The following is an 18,901-nucleotide window of genomic DNA, read 5'->3' on the forward strand; positions in this document are numbered from 1 at the left end:
GCAGCGCGTCAAACCAAAAAAACGAACCCGAGCCATTTTTTAAAAAGTGACGCTTTGACGCGTGCCGTTTTTCGCGTCGGTGTGCACACTCACATTGGTGCCCTTTGTTCAGTCACGAGGCGTTAAACGTCAGCAAATTTTGCACGCGCGAAATTCATCCCGGTGTGTACGGGCCTCTAGTCAGAGGACTAAGGGGTCAGAGGGGGGGAAAAAATTAAGAATCAAATTAGAGGACCTTTATGAAAAATATCAAAAGGTTTAAGAGATTCTCCTCCATGTTTGTTTTTTGTCCTGCTAATCAGGCCAACAGCAGATCACAGGCTAAAGCTAAGCCATTGATTGGTTCATGGGTGTCAAACTATTTTCACCGGGGGCCACATCAGCATAGTGGCCGTCTTCAAAGGGCCAGATAAAACTTAATGTAATGAAAAATAAATGTAACGTTAAATAACTCGTTATTTATTTATTATAACTTTTTAAAGTGACATGTACAGTTGCATAGAAACATATGTTTGCTTGTTTCTCTAGCATTAATCCTTTTACAATTGATTCTGACAGGTTAGGTTATATGGACAGTGTTTATATACATTATGACCTAATGTATAGTTGCCCAATCTGATATTTCAAGTCCAACTCCCCCTTGATATGTATAAATACACACCCATTTTAATTTTTTTTTTTTAAAAATCAAAAAGTTTTATGCTCTCGCTGGCCACAGAAAATGACATGGCGGGCCACATTCAGCCTGCGGGCCTTGAGTTTGACACATTAGAATTGGTTGATGCAAATTTCGACGCCAAAGTTAAGATACTTGAATTCTGGTCAATTTGAACTTACCCACGATGGTCAAAACGCACTGATGTGCCTGAAAAACACTGCTGCTGACGCCCAAGTTCGCTGCAGCAGCTCTGATTGTGTCTGTACATTGATTAAACATTGAAACCGGACCCCCCTGATCCCCGAATCCCGTTTGGTATGAAGGTAGCTTAAGTATACGCCATTTACAATTTTGACTGTTATGTCCCTACAGACAATTTTTAGAAAAAACTGCGCTTCATCTTTTTTTGTTCAAAACATGTAGTTTATATACACGCCCCCTTTATTCCCATAGATTATAGAGTTTATGAAAACGAAACCATTTTATGTAATGTATAATAGCTGTCTTTGTACTGAACTTTTTTTTTTTAATAGTTGCTTTAAAGACCGGAGGGCACCTGCTATCCAACCTGACAGATGACTGGAGGATAGTGAAGTCCCAATTTACCCAAGTGATGTTCAAAACAAACAATCAGTGGCGCTGCTAGGGAGCAATGCGCCCACCGCCCAAGATGACATGCAGCAAAGGTGACATCTAATTTATTGCTTACGGAGGACGTACCAGAAAACAAACTGCCATTCCTGCTCTGCATGTCCCTCCTCATTTCCCTCCTTCATGGTCTGTTGCCTCAAAGAAGAGAAGAAAAATAGATCAAGTTGAAGTTTGAGCATATTTACAGGTGCAGGACTCGAAAACCACGAATACTGAAGCCTCATGTAAGTCAAAATGTAAAAAAAGCCTGTGCGCTTTAGTTGCCTTCAGGAAGACTTTATGAAGAAAGTGAATGTTCTCTTTGAAACAATTGATCTTGGCGTCTTTTTTTCCACCTGTCAATCCTGCCTGACTTGTCACAGGCAGATGCTGAAGACGTCTTCTTACCGGGGCAAAAGACTTTGAACTCTACCGTGCTCGGTTCAGGGCTTTCTTTTTTTTATTTTTATTTTTAAAGCTCCAGTCTTGTCATTTCACTTAGTGCCACATGTTATCTTTGCACCACTGCGGTGATGCCTTCAGGTAATGGGGGGGAGATTAAAAGCAGACAGAGGCTGGTGTGCGGTACGACAGCTTTGGCAAAAGGAGATCTTTAAATATTTAAGGTGTGAGCATGATCACACGTTGCATTTCTAGAAAGAAAAGGGAACAAAGAATATGAAATTTTCCCTTAGAAATCATTTACATTACATTGCCGAAGCCATATTGTCAGACTAATGTCATTTGGAACTGTTGAGTTAGAGTTGCTGCCTTTACAAAAGAGAAAAGACAAACAAAAAGCATCTGACATGCAGCCTTTTAGTGACAGATAAACAGGAAAATGTATCATTGGGCTTTTGTGGAACAGGATCAGTTTGTGCTGGAGAAAACTAGTAAGCAAATAATGCGTGGTGTAAGAAGGTGCAGGCCCCGTGTCAAAACCAGTTAAGTTCCCAGGTTATGACTTATGTGAGAGGGCTAATGGGGTCACTACCTGAAGAGATTAATTGAAAGTGACATTATTTGAGGTCTTTTTCCTTCTTGCACAGTCCTCTGAAGGTTCTTCTCATCTTATTTTAATGTCATGCCACAGATCTGTCTTATTTTTTTCCAAACTGGCATTGGAGGAAAAGAATTCTGATCCTTTGCTGAGAAAGAAAAATAAAATGGTGTAATTCTAACAGTGATTTGTGTTTGTGACACATAACAAATTGAACTTCTTCTAATAACTTTGCGTTGTTGTCACGGCTCGTCACGTTGATGTTTCTCATTATTAGCCCCCAGGTTCGCAAACATCTCGGGACGAGTTTTGTCCCACTTCTTTCGGGCAGATCTTCATGTCATTAAAGTTCTGGTACATGGTCATGTCACTTTGTTTTGTTTTAGGAATCCACTCATAAAAACACCCCTAAGCATAATACCCCCGCCTCCGTGCTGAAAAAACAAAATGTTGCATTTTCAACTCCTGAGGAAGCGGACTACGGCAGACTTGTTACGGCGTTTCCTTTTGCGAATAACCGCCCAACCTATAGACATATACATGATCAATTAGGCCAGGGGTGCCCAGTGAGTCAATTGCCTGGTCAAACACGAAGGAAGTGTGGGTAGACTGCAGGCTATAAAAAAGTAAAACTTAATTAAAAATAATAATAGTCAATAGTCAGTCAGCTACTTCATGGATATGCAGAATAGCCAATCAAACGAGCTCTGATGCGTATTCCAACAAAAATGAGCGCCATGCCCCTCTAGTAGATTTGCCTTCCTCCTCATCTACAGAAAGGTGAGCATTCAGCGACAGACTCCGTACTGGATCTAGCTGCTAACGCGCGTTATTTTCATAGGTCACTCAAAGGGAGACCTCGAACAGAACGCACAAAGTTCATCTTGTGCTGTTGACATAACTACGAATACACGGGTCCAATTCAAGAACCTGTTTAAGGAAAAATGACAGAGAAACCTATTATGATGTAACCTCAAGGCCGTGTCACACATTATTTTTATTGTGTTTGAGCAGATTTCTGTGTGTGGGAACCCCCTGATATAGGCTGGCTGTCCAGCATGTTTCTCCTGACATCATTTGGCAGCCTTTGATGGTGGCGAGTGAAGAATCTGTTGGATTAAAATTGTTATGTTTAAGAGCACCGCCTCCAAAGAATTCTCTTTTAATTACAGAACCCTAGGATTCTGAAGCTTTCTGGATGAATAGGAAATCAATTCTTTCATCTACCATTTACATACTTACATTACATTTACATTAAGAAGGCAAATCACTTTGTCTTCTATTTTAATGCATTATTTCTATAATTTTGGTGTTATCTAGTCTACTTAAATAAACATACCATTCAATAAAAGATAAGAGAGGACCAGACAACACACAATCATGATGAAAATTAAAATAAATTCAAAGTGGATTCGGAAAAAAAACAAGTCCAACTATATTTCATGTGCTTGAAAATTTAGCGAGTCTTTATTAACTGCTCTGCTAAATAGTTTAAAGTTCATTATCACACAAATCACATGGCAACAATGAATGTAATTTTTCTTATTTCGCTCTGCGTGCAATTACACACGGATGCTTAGAGTTATTGCATGATTACCTTTAATGACTCACAACACAATATTATAAAAAGTATGAAAATGAAGAAGCACAATTATAGCAGCCGGCTAATGATGGCTATTAGCCATCCTATGGATTGACAAGAGGATTAAGAGATGAAAAAAAGAAAAGAACAGCCATATTTTCTTGACAAAAACAGATGGTTTTCAATTACAAGCACACCTCTTATTCTGTTTAATTAGTCATATTATTCCAAATCATAAGCGGTACACAAGTCTTAGATCTTCCTCTGATATGAAAATGAGGCAAAACACCATCAAATCACATCTTTTTTTTTTTATTATTAATTTAAGCTTCAGTAAAAGCAGTATTATTTTTTACTCATGGCTAAAGGCAGAAGACTTTCATTTTCTGAGTGAAAGAGTTTTTTCCAGCAAATTGAGCAGGAATACCAGACGGATGAACGCACGGTTACTCAGAGGAGGCCATAGCCTCGCTTTAATATGTCCAAAACTGTAAAATAAAATAAGAAATAGAAAAAGAAATGACCTCCAGATCAGAAATGTCTCCCCAGATGGCAAACAGAAACAATGGAGCAGTTCTAATTGTGAGATTACAATCCAGCACACGGTGAGCCATCAGAGGGGGATTGATTAGAGAAGTTGAAACGTAGAAGACTTTGTGAAAAGGTCATTGCACACTCCACCTGGAGTTTTCGAAAATCTCCTGCCTTCCAGTTCCCCTGGAAATAAGGAAGAAAGCGAAAAAGGGAAAAAGTACGACCCCCCTGGTGATTACAGACTATAAGGACAGTAATATTTTCCCCAGCGCATTAGTGAAATAAGATGGTAATTTCTCAGGGTCAGGGTGTATCCAGGCATAAAATGAAAGAAAATAGAGATAGAAACAGCGGCGGGAGAATTTCCGCTCCGCTTCTCTAGCAGAGGGGCTGGCGTGGGGGTTAATTGAGGGGTTAACGTGAGGGGACACTGGCTAAAAGTCAGACGACTGACCTAGAAAGCAGGAGGTCACTGCTACCTTATGACCTCAACAAACACTGTTGGCCGTGTAACCATGGTGATGCAGCTCTCACAATGCTGCCAGAAAAAGGGAGTGTAGAACATGTGATGCGACAAATTAAAGCCACCATTTGTCTATATGCGAACATAAACTCAATTGTGCTTGGCTAATGTTCCCACTCTTTAACCCTTTAGCACTATAGCTTCAGCTGACGTTCTTTAAGTTAACACAACTCTTTGACTAAACAATTATCGCACTACCAAAGGATTCTGAAGCTGAGGAAAAGCAGCTTTGCTCCGATAAGCAACACATTACAGAAGTAAACCAACTTACTCAAACATGGAGAAAAGCAGCTAAAGTAGTAAAGTGTTCCAAAGCAGTGCAGTTCTCGGTAATATTCTCTGGGTCTGAATCAGTCGTTTTAGGCTAGTTGCGTAAAACACTCTACCAATGTAAAGTGTTGCATATCGACGCAAACTGCTTTTCTACGCATCAGAATAATTTGGTTTACATGGACTGACTTTACTACTGCAGCCCTTGTGCTATCCAAGGCGCTTTAACATTGGGAGTTGGGTCATCTAGACCCACTAGACAGTGCTCTGAACCTTTTTTCTTCAATGATTTGTGATCTTCACTGGTGTCCATGGATTACATGAAATCTTTCCACCTTTATCCACCTTTGTCATGGTAGGGAGAACACGTCAATGTAAGGGTGGGGTCATCTGGACCCCACAAGGGATAAAGTGATGCATAGCAGTGAAAAGCTGCCATTTCTTCAGAATCCATTGGCATTACATTGATTGCGTCCACAGTCAAACGGTTACGGTAGGTCAAAGAGCCTGCGTCATTTCCTGTCCACCAGCAACAGATCCAACAGAAAAGGGATAACTGTGGAATAACAAAAAAGATTCCAAATAAAAATGACTGGAACGAGGTCGGCAGAGAAATGCGCAAACGAGACAGCCTCCGATAATTTCAATGAAAACGCGTCCTGGCTTCACTGTGGCACAGTGGTTAGTGCTCTTGCCTCCCAGCAAATGTTCAAGTTCAAGTGCCAGCTGGGGACTTGGTAGGTTCAAAGGTTGATTGGTTACCCTAAAATTGTCCCTAGGTGTGCATGTGAGTGTGCATGGGTGTGTGATTTGTGGCCTTGTGACAGACTGGCAGCCTGTTGAGGACGTCCCCTGCCTTCGCCAACGAGTGGCCGGGAAAAGGGGGGAAAAAAGGGTTTAGAAAATGAATGAATAAAGTCCAACGTTACAACAGAAATGAGAATACTTCCAGCCTAGTTTTAAACGCTCTAATATCAATGAGCTGAGCTAAGGATGAACTTTTATAAGCAGTACCTTATTTTATGTGATTTTGAACTCAAAGAGGTGGATGCTTCACAGTTTGACAGGTTCCAATCGGGAAAGTCCAGGCCTCACGGGCTTGTGTGTCAGTTTTCCAGATATCCCTTTTTCCATTTGTGGCTGATTACCTGAAATAGGGTTTGTCCAACCAATAGGAACATGGCAAAGCATGGAGTGTTGGAAGACAAAGGGAAAGTGGGCATTGGTGTCCATGCCTCTAAGAATGACTTACCTTGACTCGTACAATATCATTTTTGTTAGTGAATCCATCCTTTCCTCAGAAAGTCAGAGGGTCCATGACGTCACGAGATATACATTTCTTTTTAAATGGGACAAATACAAATTGACGGATCACATAATCTTCATAACTTCATATAAAGTCAGTAGTTTTGACAAAATAGAAAATGCTCTGCTAACAAAATATTTTTCAAAAATAATGAAATAACGCTTACTTTTGGTATAATTTTATTTAAAAAAACAAAAAACAAATTCTGTTTAATACCATGTGCAAATTGAATAACTCAAGGTAAGCAAAGATGCATCAAGACCAACAAAGAACAGATTTGATTGGAAATAGGACATAGTTCTTTTGCGTTAAATTCTTCACATTATTTGTAGTTTTTATAAGACACACCTTTGGCTGGAACTAACCGACGGTTTGAGTGAATCACAGACACAAAATGGAGTCCAACCTCCCATGAACGCTGCAATAAGATGAGCCGTCCATGACAGCACTTGTTCATTAAGGGCACTAGGATGGGACATATTTTGTCCCCATTACAAAAGCAGAGCTAATGAGGGGCCAGCATCAAGCTTAATCACTTAGACAACATCAAAGCGCTTATCCTGGACAAGAAAAAGACCAAAAACTGGTCTAGCGATGCGCAAAATTGGGGAAGATGAAAGAAGGACACTGCGTTTACCCTGTGTTCATTTGCCGTTTCTACGGCATTCCTCTTGTGCTGAAAGTCACTAGGGTTGATTCCCAAAAGCTGCTTGTTTGGTAACTCAGGTCACCACTTCTTAATTCCTTATTTTTACCCTGACTAATAGTAGTGCAGCTCAACAAGTCAATATAAGAAGTATGGATAGAAAATAATGATTAAAAAAAATAAATTGTACCAAATGCAGCTGACAAAGCCAATCAATCAATCTATTGATGGCAATAAAACAATATTCTTTTTATGCTGAGCATTATTCCAGTTGTGCTGCATTTCCAGTTAAACTATCAAAATACATACAAAAATCAAGGTTTAAAAACATTCCAGCACTTTGTGGATAAATGCTACTATAACAAGCTTCCATGAAACTTTAGTAAAGAAAATGTTCATGAAGCCTACAAATACTTTGGGTTTTTAGTGTCTGAAGGTAGCAGATCGTAGAGCTTAACCAGTTTTAACTGGTCAGCAGTGCAGTAGATGCAATGAGATAAGCCAGTAAAAATTGGACTTTTCTTAAAGAAAGACTTATGATCAATGCGTCAATCGGACTAAAAAGTGTATTTATGAAAAACGTTGGTCTAAAAAGATGAAATGAAAAGAAATATTTAGACACTGATTTTGAAAGTAACTAAAGACTTTCCGTAAAACTACAATACATTGGAGATGTAACTGTCCTGTTCAGAAATCTGGAAATACTACTAGCCTGCGCCGGGCTGGTTTTCACACAGAAGCCCAGTGTCAAAAATCTCGCTGCAAGCACACACGCCAACAATCGCTCATGCTCGCACGTGTCCGCTCCCGTTTCTCTGCTGAATCTCAAGTGACGACAGCAACAGCCCCTATTTTGGATTCGCGCTCCTTGGAAGCCTCTTTATGTCGGAAAGCAGATGCCGCAACACTCCATGCAGATTTCCAGGCAGTCGGAGGATTCGCAGCAGGCGTCCATGATGCCGCAGTCCATGTCGCAGGGGCTGTTGCAGTCGTCCCCGAGGTCGTCGTTGCAGCAGCAGCAGCAGCAGGCCTCCGACGTGCACGCGCCGCAGGAGGCCTGGGCCACCACTATGTTGCACAGGGTGAGGAACTCGCAGAACAGGCAGGCCAAGATGCAGTGAACGCAGCAGTCTGGGTCCAAGTCAAGCCAATCAGTGCCAAGTCGTGATGTGACAAAAACAAAAAAGAACACAAATGTGAAGCAGGCTGACAAAAGGGAAGGGTTTTTTTTTAATCCAAAACATTTACAGGCTTGATTTTTCACTCAAATGCGAAAGAAAAGCAGCAGCGAGTCAGCCATTGATTGATGAATGCTGCACGACGGAACAAAGGCATTTTATAGCTGAAGTGTTAAAAGTTAGAAGCTGTTTAAAGAAAATAATCAAAATCCAAGAAATGAATTTCTCTCCTGCCGTTTTGATTAGAAGTCTTAAATGCTTAATGCATTATCATGCGAGGCGTTGGGCTGATCAAACGAGGGTGAGTGGCAAAGTCTGAGAGTTTCAAACAGAAAAGGGGGGATTGGTGCCAACAATGCTCAACACCTGTGATTAGCATTGAACCCGCTCACAGTCTTTGTGCGTCTGCTGGAGAACAGAGAGAGTCCCCTCCCCCTGTGATTCATTAATGTGGCCATTAACATCTTGAATCGAGTTCCGAAGTGCTGAATAAGTGGCATGCTTTATTAAAACAGAACAATGTCGGTTAAGGCGCGCAGTAAAAGAACTACTACCGATTCTCTCAACAATGGTACACAGCTTTTTCAGTGACAAATAGAAATGTTGTTCACATGCAGAACTTAGAAATTGTTTTACCAAACAAGACGAGTCTGTTGCAAACCACTCACATCAATTTACCTTAAAATGAAGCTAGTAGTAAGCACTTTGTCACAAAAGGCCCTGGTTCAAATCCAAACAGAGATGGTTCTGTGTGGAGTTTCCCTCTACTGTCCAAATGCATGCTTTACCGGTTAATTGGTGACTCTTAAAGGGGCTATATCATGCAAAATCAACTTTTTGAGCTTTTAAATGTATGCATTATTTCTTCACCAAAAAACCCAAAGTGGTATTTTGATCCATTTGTGCATTTTTGAGTATTCCTGCTCTCTGAGCACCAGCCCCTCCCCACCCACGAAAACGAGTGGGTCCTCACATTGTGACGAATTAAGTGAAAACAGCCCCTTACAGGAAGTGTCTGCGCTGCCAGCACCGCCCCCAGGCTAAAACACACGCCCACTTTGTCCGCAGAGCTCGGGGTGATCGGCTAAAACGCCGTCCTTTTAAATGCACATCCATATTAGCAAAAGTTTGGACGTTGTTTGTTTTCGTCGGTGAAACGGCGACACACTGTCGAGGCCGGCTCCAAGTTGACATCATGAAATGGGCGGTACCCACACAGGGCAAAAGGCGGAGCCTCAAATATTGAGTTGTCTTTCTTCTGGGTGGGAAAATTAACTGTGAAAATAACTCGTTTGTTATAAATAGATCATTCTTTAATGTGCCAATGCAATTTATTATCATATATATGGATATAGTTTTCTCTGAAAGGCTTAAGAACAGCATGATATAACCCCAAATGGGACAGAATGGCTGGACGGAATTTGGATTTGTTTTGCCTTTTTAAGTCAATTATTTTTTTCACTTAGGAGAAACCAAACACAAATTCATGCGTCTTATTTAAACTAATTTAGTTTCTAAACCACAATAAAGTCGAACCAATAAACAAACAAACAAATATTTAATAAACTTTAATTTAGACGGGGAAAACAACCCATAAAACCACTATAAGCATGCCTCAGCTTTCATACCCAGTCAATAAACTTCATATCCTCTGGTTTGTGCGGGTGGCCCACACTTCTTCCAGCCGTCTCCTTTTTGATCAGAGGCTAAAGCAGCACCACTCCTTTGGAGTGTTAAAAAGGCATGATGTGGACGGATGCAGAAAAATAGCATTACAAACAGGTCACATTTGCATAACTTTCATCAACCCATCTTGAGCTGTCGGGAGAGGCTGTTACTGATTGGGTTAGAAGGAAAAGCAAAAGAAGGAGAGTGTGGAGGATGGACAGGGGAGGCGAGCTGAGGGCCCGCTGAATGCTCATGTTTGATTAATCAAAGTGGAGGGGAATCTGGGTTTTTTTCCTGCCTTAATTTTGCAGTGCTGAGGGCTGCAGAGCTGACCAGAAGCAGCAGCTCGCTGTGATACAAACAAGACCGAGGCGAGAACATGAAACGAGCAATCGTACGTGTCTGCATCTCTGAGGGTGCCTGAAGTTTGAGCGCATCTTATTATCCTCATCCGAGGCCGCAACACCGGTAGAGATGGAAGATGCATGAGAATGTGCCACTGTCGGGGCAACTTGTGGATTTGATTGAAACAGAAAAGGAAGAAAAACATCCTGTTTAGATCCGCATGCTCCAAAAACCCCAGTGAGAATAATGAACACGGCGCCGAGCTCAAAGCCTCAAAGTTCAGCCTAACAAACTCTGAAGGACCCGCAGGGTATAAGCCATGCCAGCGCGGAGAAAGTAGCAGGAGACGGAGAGTACGATGCAAACAAAGTACACAGACAAGAGGCAGTGGCCGCCCGGCCGGCTCTGCTATTCACTTAGATGTATAATTCAACACCGGCGATTAGTCTGGATCTTACGAAACTTAGTGAGAAGATGGAGAGGGAGGGTGGTACAATGCACACAAAACTGGACGCAAGACACATTTCTGCTAGACTGTTATGCTACGCTCACACCGGCCTTTGCAAGGCACGTTGAAAAAGGACATTAAATGAAAAGTAAATGTGTATTGCATTCAAAACTCTCTCGTTCATGTGTAGCTGTGCAAGTTTTTAAGCGCCATGTACAAAAACACACAGCCACTGAATGTGCGTTGAAAGCTAAACTAGTTGAACTTTGACCAATCAGGGACTTGGATTGGCGACGTTTGGGTAGTGTCCTTTTCAAAACATTGAAGTGCCAAGCGTTTGAAAATTGATCATGAAGGAGAAATTGATCATTGCAGTTTTTGTTCGGCCGGATAAACATGATGCCAACTCTTTCATATATCGGAATAGAGCTGTGACAGAAACAGATATGCGAGTATGGTACCGCCTCAACACTTTGTACCAAGCCTGCACTCTTGGTGGCAAACATGGTCTAGTATAGGGTAGGGACAGTTCAGTGTGAACACTGTATGCTAAACGAGCCGAATGCAAGTTCTTGAACCCGTATCACATGCCCAGCGTTTATGTAGCATTATACATAAACCTGATGAGCTAAAGACCAAAGATTCGCAGGGTTAGAAATGGTGACTAAAAATGGTAATGGAAAGCTGGAAAAGCAGAAATTAAAAAAAGGAGGCCAAGACGGCTCAAGTAGAAGTGAGGCCTTGTGGCGGACTGGACGGGGAACCAGAAAACATGTAGAGGTTCAGGACAGGAAAGCACATCTGCGGCGCAGGCAACAGCTCAGAGTTTAGAAAAAGAGGAGGGGAAAAAAAACAAAAAAATTGGAACCGATTACAGAGAATTCATGAATGCGAGGAGACAACCCACCACACTGCAGCTAATGACTCCTCAGAAGCTCTTATCACAAACAGGCTCCTGTGCCAGCAGCTTGCTGCCAAGAAACACAGAGCAGCAGATTCCCCAGAGCTAGCTTCTGCTAGCTTACGCTTTTTATTTCCTGTGTCTGGAGGGGGGGGGGGGGGGGGGGGGGGGGGGGCTGTTTAGGAGGCTAATTTCACAGGCAAACAGATTATGGTAATCCATGTAAACATTTAAACACAACAGCTTGGCTGTTTTCCGAGGGGAAATAAACAGTTGAGAGAGCGAACATATTGATTTGGAGAGCTCTCGCATCTTCAAATAAGCAACACAAAAGCCATAATGAGACTTGTTGAGCTGCCTTTTTTTTGTTTTTTCCTGCACTCTTTATTCTCGTCAACACCAATTAGGAAGCGGAGAAAGAGAGTCTCCGGTGGACACTCTCGAGGTGTTAAAAAGACGTACGTCAGTGACGCTTCTTGTTTTGTTTGTGGGAATTTTGCGTTTCTGCATCACATGGTGGCTGCTACCCATTAACTCTATATGAGAACTGGACCGAGTGGCCCCTCCCCCCTTGCTTTCCAAATTGGAAGTACCCGCTAGTTCCAGGGGCAAGAATCCCATAGACTTTACTGAGAAATGAACAGCTGTTACTCGTTCTATTTGTAAGAACAGCCATTCTTACTCAACCACCTGTTTTTAACACGTTCTTGCTAATGATAATTAATTTTAAAAAGGTTTTCTTTTTTTTAAATTATTCAAGTTATACACTGACCAATCAGATGCCTCAAAAAAATGTGTTGCCTGCTGGCCCCCATGCCCACCGTTCAAAACATTTGGTCATCAGATAGGGGCATATACTTCAATAATCTGATTGGCAAGAGTAGAAACGCTGACTCAGACTGACTCGGACCAATCAGTGCCTCCAAATAATAGCTGGTTCCAAGATGGCGACGTCCACTGACTGTATGATACAACTGGACCATGTGATTGAACTACTTCGCCCATAGAAAATGACTTCTTGCTCCAACCAAATAAAGGGAATCCAGTTACATTGTTTCAGAAATATGGTCGTCGTCATGTTGGAACCAGAAATCATCTGCAGGCAGTGATTGGTCCGTGTCAGCCTAAGTCAGCCAATCAAGAGTGAGCTTGTTGAAGTCTTTGCCCCTACCGCTTGAAAGCAGGCCTGAGAGAATCTGTCAAACACTTTCAATGCCCGACAACTTTATCAGGTTTATAACTTGAAAAACTTCCACTACAAAAAAATATAATTAAAGATAATTAGGATTAGCAAGAAAGTATTTGTTTAAAAAAAACGTAAGAACGAAAATTGTGATTCTGACAGACAAAATGACAGAGTAACAGCTGTTTATTCCTTATTTGAGGTCTATGGGTCTTTGGGACCCAGCAGGTACTTCCTATATTGAGGGGTCAATTAGTCCAGTGACCTCACACTCCCTAGGTCCAGTTCTCATGTTCAGTCAACGCTCCATTAACATCTGTGGACCCCCTTCGTCTGTTGGATTCTTTCAGAATCCCCCAAATCCCAATTTTAAGGCAAAAATTGGTTTTACTAAATTTGGAATAAAAGATAAAATAGCAGGAATCCATAAATACACACCCAGTTGCTGACTACAGTAGATGCAGGCGGGCGGCGGTGAGGTCCTGTTAATGAGGGCCAAGGTGTTGCTAATGGAGAGTAGGGAGAGCCAAAAAAATAAATAAAAAAATTAAAAAAAAGAAGGGCCCGAAAAGGTGTGAGGGCCCCAAAGAAGGCTGGCCAGGGCTCATAATAGGCACCCCGTGCTCTCAGGCCTCATTAGACGATCGCACCTATCTTCAGAATGGAAAAGGACCGGCCAGCCGCCTTCATTACTCCACTCACCTCGGCCTTACACCTGACAAAGTGACGGCTTCCCTGCACGCCAAACCCACTCTCTGACTTATTGTTAAGAAAAATAAAAGCCACGGGGAGGAGAGAAGAGATGTCATTCGCCTGACGGGAGTGATAAATATGATAGTCGATGCACTGCCATCATTAAAAGGTGAGAGAAGAATTTATTAGTAATATCTGAGAAGCGCTCTTAAGAACTGAGTTGCTTCCTTGAGGACATTCTTTAACCCTTTCACACCGGAGCTTTAGCTCCAGTGTTGACGTTTTGGTGGACCAGTGTAACTTTAATAATTTAGGCGATTAGCCTCATAACTCCAGCGAATTCTGAAGTAGAGAAAAGCAGGTTTGCATTGATATGCAACATTGTACAGTATTGACCTTTTCTGATTTCAATGTGTCTCTGCGATCAACGTAAGTCAGCCATTTCTCTTCGAGTCAGAATCCACTGCATGTCCAAAGTCCTGCACGTGGGTTTAATGAGTCCCGCTCTCAAATTTTAACCAGCCTGCAGGCTCTCGTCATAAAATCAATAACATGCATCCCCAGCATTTTCTAAAAACTGTGTACAAGAAGCTAGCTGTGAATGAACGGTGAAAAAAAATGTCAAATTGACAGTAACTTTGGTAAAAATGTATTTAGATATGTCTGGTTTCTTTGTAAAGAAATGAAAAGTATGCTATTGCGATAAAATGTTCATTAAATGGTTCCGTTGCATTTAATGTTCTTAAAATACAGATGTTCAAAGAATGTCAGGTGAAAGAGTTATTAGCCCACAAACATTTTCACATCACCAAACCTGGCCATTTTTGAGAACGAGTGTGTTGCTGCTCTCTTTCTGGTGTTAAAGGCTGAAGGGAAACTAGCAGAATTCAGTTCAAAAAAACCCTAACAAACGATTTCAAGTTGCTACAGCAGAGAAGACGCACCACAGCTTAAACTCTGCCCGTCCTTACGGAGCTACAGTTTGTTCATAACACAACTATCTGCCATAAAAACTCCCATAAAGCTGCGAGGAATGATGTGCCGCCTTATGAGAGCGGTTAAAAATGTCGCTGTAAAAAAAGTCAGAGCCAGCAGAAGCTGGAGGTGCATCTTAAAACGCTTTCCTCTTGTTTCAAATATTCAGACACAAAAGAACATAAAAACAATTGGTGCTGCTAAATATAGCTCACATGTTTATGCTTTTGACAAAATTCTCTTTTTTAAACCATTGTCTTACATTCCTCTGATTACTTGATCAGAGCTTACAAAGCTTTGAACTTCGTTTAAAGCTTTAGCTATGAATTCAAATTTAGGCGTTCAAGCGTCAGCAATCAGCAACAACCTCCATTGCACATATTCTGTACTCAAGATAAACAGATTCAATAGAGTGGACATATTTTAATACAGGCTTTTGGTGATGAATTTGGCTAGAAATTGAAAAATTCCCCGAAGTTGGCGTGGAAAAATGTGGCCTTATTTGCTCCTAAAAATCACATCCTGGGTAAGTCGTTTGATTTCTGAATCTTTTTCTTTTTCCCCAGATTAAACGGGGTCATGACTTTTTTTAGTTTGACTCTTTGCTCCAGTGTTTACATTCATTCGATGGCCGTAAATCCCCAAATATTTACGCCGCTAGCGTAATTCCTGTGGATTCTGAAGGGTAGAAAAGCAGCTCTGCGCTGATGTGCAACACTTTGAAGTAGTGAAGTGTTTACACGATCAATCCATGTGAATCGGCGGATTCTGTCGCTGAGAAAAGCGACGTAGCATACAGTCGTTACTCTTTATGCAACATTTTACTAACGTAAGGTTTACTTTACTCACGTAAAGTGTTGCATTGGCTGCTTTGCTCCACTTCAGAACCAACAGGAACTATGATAAGTGTGTAAACGCTTACTGGACTCTAAAGAAGGTCCACATAGGAGCTTATGCTTTGTGTTAAAGATTTAACATAAAAGGTTGTGAATACGGAAAAGTTTCATTCTTATTTTTAAACTTATCTTGAGTGACGCATTGCTATGCCAAGAATGACATCCACTATTGACCACCACTATTACTGATAGCATTTTGCTTTAAAATAGTAACTTGAACTGTTTTTGTCTGGAATTTTTGACAAGTTATATCATTAATCAGCCTTTTTATATGTGGAAAAATGAATTCATGACCAGCGGAGCAAAAGGCAGAAGCATGTCAGTGCTGAGGTGTTAGTAAAGTTAGACTGCATGCTGGTGTTTGCGTTGATACTCACCCTCTGGCAGAGGCGGTTTGTGCGACCCTGTGGAACTGCCTTTGCTGCGGCGGCTGCTGTCGCTGTTCACCGACAGGCTGGACTTCAGCTTCCTCTGCACCCTGTCTGAGACGGGCGTGGACAGCTGCCTCTTGGGCTGCGTCACCGTTGCTGCTCCGGGGTCAGGCCCGCTCACGGAGCCGGCGGCCATGTTGGCCCCGCAGGTGCACTTCCCCGTAGGTCCAGGGTGGATTCCATTACGCAGGGACGATTTGCTGACGTTACCATGGTGAAAGCCGTTTTGCTCCTTGGTGGCATCCCCACCAGAAGACTCAGAGGCTGGAGGGTTAATGTCGGACTGGGGCTGAGCTGGAAGACAAAAACAAAGTGGAGGACATCATTTTATGCTCAGGCCCATAGTCACATGCACACATATGGGAGCTGTGAATTTTTGGGCGGTACGGGTCCATGGAGGGTCATTTAGAGGAGCGGCCTCATCTTATAGGGAGCACAGGTTTGTCTCGCAGTTCCCTTGAGGCTTGTGCGGCCACTTCAAAGCTCATGAATATGGAACGTAGGATTGTTTTGCATGTGGTTAATGAACTGTTCCATATTTTTAAGTCTAATGTGAGTTGCACGCACTCATGATGTACAAGGGTGACGCTATCGTATGGTGCCCTTACACCACACTCTAGTCCAGGGGCGCACAAATCCAGGCCTCAAGGGCCGACCTCTAGCCAGTTTTCCAGAAAGTCCGCCTTATCCGCTGTTGATTACCAGGACCAGGTGTGTTTAGCCAATAAGCAGCTTCAATGGCAGGATGGTTGGAAAACAGGTAGGACTCGTCCTTGAGGCCTGGATTTGGGAACCCCTGCTCTATTAGTTTGTAAAGTGTGAGTACTATGGGTGCAGCGGATCATGGCTGTTTCGCAATCCATATGGATCACTAGCCACGGTTCTACACACTCGTGTACCAGCCAAGCTTTGTGATCCGTTGCACATGTATGAAGTATTAGTCCCCACGGGGTGTCTAGGTGACATGCAAGTGTTTGTAGGATGCCCCTAGGACAGAGGTGGGCACTGAGGGCCGCATTCCTGCATGTTTTCCAGCATACCCTGCTCTGGCATGTTCTAATTGGCTGGACACACCTGAACCAGGTAATCAGCCATGAGTAGGGCAAGACTATCTGGAAATCATGCAGACACACCGGCCCTCGAGGCCTGGAATTGCCCACCCCTGCCCTAGGAGGTGCACACACACTACGCTCTGTCTAATTTCCTAAATTCTAACAGTCAGGCTGCGTGCATCACTTAAACAGCCCTAATAAAACTCCATATAAAGTGGGCAGGATTGGGGGGGGGGGTTTAAAAAAAAAATAAGGATAAATCTGTATGACACGCCTGCGTCTCACCTACTTTACCCTTGCATGTTTTTGAAGTGTTTGCAACATGCCCATAAAAATTGTGAATACTTTTCTCTACAGGCCATTTCATTATATTTCTTCTACAACCTTGACATTTCCTCTGAGCCACCTGCGTGTCCCGTACAGGTTTGTCCATTTTCCACCAGCAGACAGTTTGAATCTAGCCGTAGAGCAGTTTTGTCTAAGGCTAAGGCAACTAAGCTGCGCGTGTCCCCGCCCACACCAAAATGACACGCCTTTGACCTGCTGCAAACTCCTCCACCTTTCACACAGTCGGCATGAATCGGCTGATTGTGACGCAGTGAAAAGCGGCTTTTGATATCAGCTTGGAGCTGCTATGCAACACGAGACTAACTTAAAGTGTTGTTGCATGGCAGCACAAAGCTGCTTGTGTCTGTTAATCAGCTGATTTACAGCAACTGCGTAAACACTTTGCTGCTGTGAAGTGCTGCCATCAGCAGCTTTCCTCCGCTTCAGAATCCACTGGAAATACGGTAACTGTCTAAGAGTTCCGGCAGTTAAAAGAATGCCAACCAAATGGTTAAATATACGTTTCAAACATTTCATTTAAAGATTATTGTTTTGTTATTTTTTTTTGGGAGAAAAGTGTTGCTAGCAAAGATTTTTGATGAAACTATTCAAATTGCTACATTTGATTGCGCCACTAAAACCGCATATTCAACCAACAAAGGATTACCATCTGTATCATTTGTTTGAAAAAAAGTTGCAAATCTTATTTCAACCGAACAAAAACTTGATCTGCCCCCCCCCCCCCCGTAGATTTAAAGTCAACTTCTTGCAGAAGTGATTGCAGCGACACTGCGAGTTAAACGTCTCCCTCCAAACCTGGCGCTGCGATGTTCCAACATAATATCGATCAGCTGGCAAATATTTCTACCCTGAACGACAGACAGAAGCAAAGACACATAGAACTTTATGAGCCCGGCTGTGACAAAAGCCACCTGTGTAGTCTGAGAGATGTTTGTGCGAGTGAGAGGAAGAGAGTGCCGCGGTGCAAAGACTGAGGAAGCCTGTGATAGAGTACATATATGAAAAGGCTGCTGTCTGCAGCAGTAATGATCTGCTCTCTGAAAGCTCTGGGATGGCCTCAACTAGTCTTTCTGAGAGAGTGTGTGTGACAGCCAGAGAAAGTCTGGAGACAGCGACCTGTCTGATCAGAACCAAGGGGAAGGATGTGACTGAGCAAAGGAGGTGGCATTTTGCAGAGAACACCTGCACATTCAGCTCTACTGGGAGTTCCTCCTGCATTACCTCCCCTCCACATCAGAGCCCCGCTGCACGAGCACACTCTGCCAGATTCGGTGAATTATTCATTTCTTTTCAAGTTTGTCCCTGTGAACCTGGTTTTTTTTAATACTACCTTTATAGACACTGACTCTGTGCTGTCTTCACACCTTTAACTTGAACTCTGGCGTTATTTAACAGCAGCGTCGGCGAAACTTGATTAAAGTGTTTGGTAAATGTCCTGAAAACAAGTGGAAGGCAGTCGTGGAACTTTCCCGTTTCTTTCCATCTTTATTTTCCTTTCCGTCGGCGCACCAACAATTACTGTTAACAAGAGAGCGGAGTGTGGGAACGGGCGCTGGCGCTTTTTAACAAACACATCACCCTGGGAGAGGCCAGACGTGAACGTGGATGTAAAACAAAGCAATTAAATCCACACG

At 42.5% G+C, this 18,901-nt stretch overlaps 1 protein-coding gene across 12 annotated transcripts in view; it reads right to left on the reverse strand.

The window, feature by feature from the left end:
• Nucleotides 1–18,901, reverse strand: part of mdfic (MyoD family inhibitor domain containing) — a 226,433-nt gene that overhangs the window by 191,221 nt on the left and 16,311 nt on the right. For 5 of the 12 annotated variants that reach the window (XM_023952123.2, XM_023952128.2, XM_078941500.1 and 2 more), the window contains 2 exons: nucleotides 15,814–16,161; nucleotides 6,666–8,280 (listed from right to left, as the gene is read on the reverse strand). In XM_023952123.2, the coding sequence (XP_023807891.1) occupies nucleotides 8,030–8,280; nucleotides 15,814–16,161 (599 nt within the window). In that variant the 3' untranslated portion in view covers nucleotides 6,666–8,029. Of the gene's footprint in view, nucleotides 1–3,257; nucleotides 3,398–6,665; nucleotides 8,281–10,154; nucleotides 10,507–15,813; nucleotides 16,162–18,901 lie in introns of those variants that run through there. The other 7 variants (XM_078941502.1, XM_078941496.1, XM_023952127.2 and 4 more) reach the window with 4 other exon arrangements.

The sequence above is a fragment of the Oryzias latipes genome, chromosome 23, assembly GCF_053564925.1.
Source record: "Oryzias latipes strain Hd-rR chromosome 23, Olatipes_Hd-rR_3.1".
NCBI classification, from domain to species: domain Eukaryota; kingdom Metazoa; phylum Chordata; class Actinopteri; order Beloniformes; family Adrianichthyidae; genus Oryzias; species Oryzias latipes.